Source organism: Coniophora puteana (genome assembly GCF_000271625.1).
Source record: "Coniophora puteana RWD-64-598 SS2 unplaced genomic scaffold CONPUscaffold_44, whole genome shotgun sequence".
Classification (NCBI taxonomy): Eukaryota; Fungi; Basidiomycota; class Agaricomycetes; order Boletales; family Coniophoraceae; genus Coniophora; species Coniophora puteana.
This window is the reverse complement of record NW_006913096.1, coordinates 1-6,044: the sequence shown is the minus strand read 5'-3', so window position 1 is coordinate 6,044 and position 6,044 is coordinate 1. Positions and strand designations below refer to the sequence as shown.

At 51.0% G+C, this 6,044-nt stretch overlaps 2 protein-coding genes across 2 annotated transcripts; both read right to left on the bottom strand.

Annotated features, from left to right (window-relative positions):
• Positions 1 to 770: 770 nt before the first annotated feature.
• Positions 771 to 1,331, bottom strand: CONPUDRAFT_33137 (uncharacterized protein; the record flags this gene model as incomplete). The annotated part of the gene is made up of 2 exons (XM_007777765.1): positions 771 to 920; positions 978 to 1,331. Coding segments are annotated over 2 exons (504 nt in total), but the record flags the coding sequence as incomplete, so codon positions are not given.
• A 3,273-nt stretch (positions 1,332 to 4,604) lies between these two features.
• CONPUDRAFT_160615 (uncharacterized protein) lies at positions 4,605 to 5,135 on the bottom strand (the record flags this gene model as incomplete). Its single annotated transcript, XM_007777764.1, has 4 exons — positions 4,605 to 4,730; positions 4,781 to 4,809; positions 4,900 to 5,048; positions 5,101 to 5,135. 4 exons carry the CDS (start codon positions 5,133 to 5,135, stop codon positions 4,605 to 4,607), a joined length of 339 nt encoding a protein of 112 aa, XP_007775954.1.
• Between the last annotated feature and the right edge of the window lie 909 nt (positions 5,136 to 6,044).

The window sequence follows — 6,044 nt, the reverse complement described above, 5'->3', positions numbered from 1 at the left end:
AGTTGTGTTGTACGTTAGCAACACAAACAATGCTCTGAAAAGTTGTACTGAGGGTGAATGGTGGTACACGATGTTATGATGAACTCACTGTAGCATCAAGCACCGATAGCTTGCCTGTCAGTTTAATCTGTGGCAGGAGTAGTTGAGGATGTAGGTGGTCATCAATTGCGTAGTGCTCGACAGCGACATGAGACACTGGATGCGAAGGTTGGTTGTGTATCAGGATTTCTCGGATGCGTGCAAGAGAATAGTGGTCATCCAGGTGAATAACGACAGAGTTGTCCACGCGTGCCGTGTCTCCTTCACGTGCAATCATAGATAACCCTGCGATGAATGTTGTCTCTGCTGCTGGTGCCAGCGATGTTGTCCGAAGTATCTGCGAGCACGTTGATGATTTCCACATTACAAGCCCAGATTTTGATGGGCCGTCTCGTGCCTTCTGATTTTCTGTCGGTCTACCGGTTCCTGTATAAAACGTAGCGTGAGCTTCCTTTCTGAACCTTCAAAAAGATCAACATACCAGGGATCACTGATTCTTCTTTGGGTACACCATGCCCGTACAAGAGATCTGGGTGGTCAGTGACATACTTCTGGATGGCAGGACCAGCGCGAACCCAGTCCTGCTTCTTGGGGTCATGCCAGAATCCGCCAGTTGCGACATGCTTGATAACATCTTGCTGAGCAAAGATGAGGCAAGAGTCGCGTGATGGGGCTTGCCGGTTGCTGTAGATGCAAGTCAGGCGGAAGACGTGGTTGAAAGATTCGTAACGCTCCGTCGAGAAGAGGATGGCCGGTCCAAAGCGCAGAATATAGAATGGTAGATGAAGCAAGAAATGAAACTTTGGTTTACTGATGAGAATCTTCGGAGCGCACTGCGCAGTGACATTGAGAAAATCTTCGATTACCCGAGATAGACGTGCCTACAGATCGAAAAGTGAGCTGAGAATATACATTGACTTTGAATTAATAAGGCTCACTGTATAAACTTTGGTATTATCAATCTTCGTATGCCAGATCAAGACAACAAGCTCCCCGATGAGCGTCCACGCATCGAGGACAGCCTTGGGCACCAGATCATAAATTAAAAAAGGCATTACTTGCGCTAAGCTCTTGAAATGTTTGCCAATGAGACCACCCCGGCAACGGCAAATGTAGTCTGCGCCGAGATTCGGAGCATTGAGTCCATCAGCTGAGAGTGAATCCAGGCGACTGCGGAATCGTTCCAGAAGGTGGTCGCGGTTGAGAAGCCATGCCGTTTGACCCCAAAAGTACTTGACGACACCAAGGAGGACGGTGTGAAGGACCTCCGTTGGTGTGTCGGTATGAGGATCGAATGCTGCAACTACCCAGCCACGTCAATAGATGCTGAAAAACAATAAGAACCCTACCCAGTATCCCCAGAAGTGGATTATGGAGTCGCGGATAGAAAATCCACGGAGGTTTCGCTCGAGCTCGTCTTGTAGCACCTCGGTTACCTTAGCCTCGGTCATTCTTGAAGAACCCTTCCGGCGTTTTCGTAGACTCTTCCCCAGTTCAACCACAGCGTTTAGCACAGCAGTTGTCGTCGCGTCGCGCGTGCCGGTTGACTGGACCTTCTTCTGAAGTTTGTCAGCAGCCCCTGATTTCAGAGCAAGATCAAACTGCTCCTCAATACATTCTACCGTCGCTTGTTTGTGTCTTGGCTCGCCAGTCTAGCCCACCCAGCCGGATTCTATGCGTCAGGAACTGTAGAAATGACAATAAACGGAAGTGAGTGCATACCTCAAATAGGCTGTTGTATCCCTCGTCGCTGTGCTTGAACTCCTGCGTGCCTCCAACTGTGCAAGTCCGACAAAAATGGTTGCTGGCTAGCCCTGACTGGCTGCACTGCTCGGCTTGCATTGGATTGTCGCCAGCCAAGAAAACAATGGATGCCACTAATAGCACCCTCTTGTCATACAAGCAATCGTATGCCTCAATGCCGTCCCGTGCAGCTATCAAAGGTCACGTACTCGACAGATTCTCGCACCCCTCGCAACAGATCCATAGGGCTTGCATGCGGAGATGATGATACATATCGGATACAGAACCCTTTCTCCAGCATTTCACGGGGGAGGTTGCCGTTTGACATATAGACAGCATGGTGTTTATTCCACTGCTTCGATATATTACCTGAGACGTCATCAAGGAAAATAATGATTGGAACAGAGTACACCATCCTCCCATCTGCCTTGGCACGATAGGGATGGGGCATCTCATTGGCCCACTGCGAAGATGATGCTAAGAGTGAGAGTGTCAATGAGGCTTCGAGCAGACCGAATCAAAAATTCGACGCTCACGTGTAAAGCCACAGCCAAACCAATCCGGTTTATTAGCAATGATATGGTAAGAGTATTTGAAGTCCTCGACTGGTTTGCGGCTGGTAACGTCCGAAACAATGAAGCCGGCATCAGTCTTCTCGACATGTCGACCATCACTCCAAAGCTGGCGCCTGCCTCCACTGGCCCTCCAGTGCATGCCCAGAAAAATCTCTCAGGAATGTAGTAGCTGTTATGAATGTCGCGGAGGAGCTCGTTAATAAAAAAAACACGTTTTCATTTATGTGAACAGCAGGTGGTGTAGTGGCGGAAGGGGTACTTCAAATATTGCAAATCAGCCCAACGTTACAGAAATCAGTCAAACATGATAACGTACAAGACGTGTCGTGCTACTAGTACGCTCTGGCACTTTCCATCGAAGTTATCAATGTGATCTCACACAGCTACGGTACGAGAGTGCGCCAAGTTACTTGCGCCGCGTACTTTTGCTAACTTTTGCCCGCCAAATCAGCCAAGTTAACTTGGATAACTTATTCCCACGCGTCAACAATCTAACTTATAACTTGTACCCAGTTACTTTTTAGTTCGTCCTCTCATAGCAGCTCATTGAATGGAAGTTAGGGCATAACGACAGACTAAGATTAATGTGCTTAACCTGTTTAAGGTTCTTCAAGCTCGCTTTCCAGTGCTGTGTCGTCTACCTCATGCTTCGACTAGTTCTGCAAATTTAAACTTTAAATATGTCAAGCCAGAATAAGCAGATATAATGCAGCACTTTAGCTTGAGTGTTCTCCGAGATCTTACACTACATACTGTAGATTCCAATCTAAGGCTAGTTATTTTGAGGTGTAGATAGCAAACAATGGGTCGTTCTGAGTCGCACAATGGGAGCTTTGCAAATAATAATCTAAGTAGAATCTGCGCAAGCGCTGTCACCTGTCAATGGAATTGCAGCATTTTGGTGACAACTGCCATTGAGAATCATGCAAGCCATCACGCCACAAACAGGAAATCACCATCTTACTGCTAACTTTGCACACAAGTTCAGTCTGTCGTCCGCAAAAGTAACTTGTACAAGGCAGCCTCGCTGCGCTACGGCACTTAAGGATCTTGTCCTACCATGTTGCTCGCTGAGAATCGCCATCCCATTGTACTGGAAAGGAAAACTCGAACACGAGTAGACAGTGCCCGTGGATATCTGTCGTGCAGTCCAGAGCCCTACATCGTATACAAATACCGAGCACTGACGCGAGATATGCCACAGCCACAGAGCCAAACATGTACAATGCCAAGCCGGGCATAATTTTGAATATACGAGTAATCTAACTTGCAGCTAACTTGACCAAAGAAGTGTATTTGTATCGCAAATAGGTGTTTTCTGCCTCTGGAGACCCTCGTAATTATATAAACTGGACATTGCATCTATGTAGACGTCTGCAACACAAATTTACATCCCTTTTGAAAGAGAAATTCAACGTAAGTTGGCAAAAGTTAGCAAAAGTTCGTTCCCACCCGCAAAGTGCGGAGCTAACTTGCGGAGCTAACTTGTGCCCGCCATAAGTTACTTGAAGTAACTTGCAAGTAACTTTTGGCGGAGCAAGTTAGCTCCGCAAGTTACTTTGTTAACTGTCGGTACGGGCTCGGTATTCGGGTAATATGCCGGAACCCGCAATGAAATCAGATATTTTGTTTCCGTCTCTCGCTTTAGACGTTCAACAGGCCCTGTTCTTGTTTGTCAGACATAGTATAAGCTCTTCTGCAACCATACATGAAGCCTTGGACAACCTTCCTTTTCCCGTTACCACCACCATCCACCGTGGGAAACCTCCCGCGTCCCTCCCTCCACTAAATTATTCGGCGACCATCCCGCATCGCTTTCGGGTCGCCCTCCCAACTCCCCACCGTTTCACATTCTCACTCGGAAGGTCCCATCGCCGCGGTTGGATCATGGGAGGGGCTATCAGGTACTCCCTTGGCAAAGGAGCTCAGGTTGGGTTTGCTGGCCGCTTGGTATGTCTCCTCTCCTCTGTTCCCCCGGCAGGCAGGTGTAGTGGGCACCTGGCCTACTCAAAAATGGTCCCGGGGCCTCCCCTTAGTAAAGGGAGTTAGCAGCCGGGTTACTGGCACCCCGTACCAGTCGTCCCTGCCCAGGTGCGCACTCTCCCCAAGCACATGTCAAGTGCTGCACCCGAGAGGATCCGCGAGGATAGGGGTCGATAAGAGGGGGTACGAGGTGAAAACAAGCCGACCGTGAGGACAGGCCACCCCCCTCCTGTGCCCTTCGCAGGTGCAGGACGTTAGTTGGGATCACCCAAACTCCGAGGCAGCTCTGTGCTGCGAATTCCACCCCGGTAGTGGCCCCAGCAAGGCAGGCGAGCCCGGACAGTTAAACGGGGATCCGCGCCAGATGGCATATGCGAACCGGCTGCCGGGCTACGGGAAGGTGAACCGGGGGTTGAACGTTGCGCCCTGGGTCCACTCACTGGGCCGTAGCCGATCTGAGGGAGAACCTCTGGTCGGGCTCGAGAGGTCAAAATCCGCTGCCGGTGGGTCCTCGAGAAATGCGAGGTGTACCCATTCGAGTTGTTACCACGTCACGCACTGGTAGGTGGCCCGTCCATGCATGCAGTAGGGTGCGATCCCCACCCGTACCCCGTAGGGAGGTCCTCCGTGGCCGCCGCTACTTTGCGCTGTACCCATTTGGGAGGTCCTCGGACCGCTGGCTCCCCTGCCACACCAATTGGGGAGACTCTGTCGGCCGGGCGTAGGTAGTCTACCTATGGGGGAGGTGCTTTGCACTGACAGGGGCTGTATGGGCGTCAAGAAGGTGCCTATCATTGTGGCAGGGCATTATATCTGCAAGGGGCCCTTTGGATGGGATGGGAGGAGCTTCTCTCGTGAATTGCACGGTCCGGCGCACGTGACATCACGCGGCCGATGCCGAAGTTGCGCGGGACAGTGTTTGCTGCAACACTGTCCCGCGCGTCGCGTCACGACTCAGGGGCGTTCGCGTGTACGTACCCCGTCGCATCCTCGCTCGCCCTCCCGACGCAAGCGAGCCAATTGCTGGCTCGCTAGCGTTCAAATCCACAATTCCCAGATATGTGCTACACACATACTTTAGTATTTAAGCTGGAAAGATGTACACAATGAATAAATTGTATTGCAAAACTATTCTAAAGCTACATGTATATGAGTGTAGTAAACAATAGCCGGGGTACTGAAGGGCTGAGGGTGATGATGAGGGGATGGGGGGTGGAGAAGGGGGGAGGGCGAGTGCAGAGGACAGAAGGGGAGAGTTAGAATACATGTCACCATGCGAATAAAAATAAATAAAAACAATGGGCTTACCGAAGACACAGCCGCGAAAGCGGGCAGCTGGACAGTGTTTTGGCGAAGGCCAAGCGAGCTCGGACAGTGTGTCTGGCCCTTGCAGGGAGCTGATTCAAGTGAATTCAGCGGGGGAAGCAGGGGGTGCAGGCGTGAATGCAACGGGCTGCAGACGGAAAAACACAGTCCCGCTTAGTGGACTGTGTAAGCTGTCACAGCACATGTCAGTACCCCGAACGCATGCGGCCGGTGGCTAGATAGCGAACGCACCTTGGTGTTGTGCCCTTCCGGTTCTCCTCCCCTGCTCTTGTCCTCTCCAAGTCCTCTCCCTCGCCCGTTCCCCCCTCCTCTCGCGCTCCCGGTCCCTCGGTGATGTGCTTGTGATCACCAGGTACATTCCTTTTCAGGGCTTGCTAC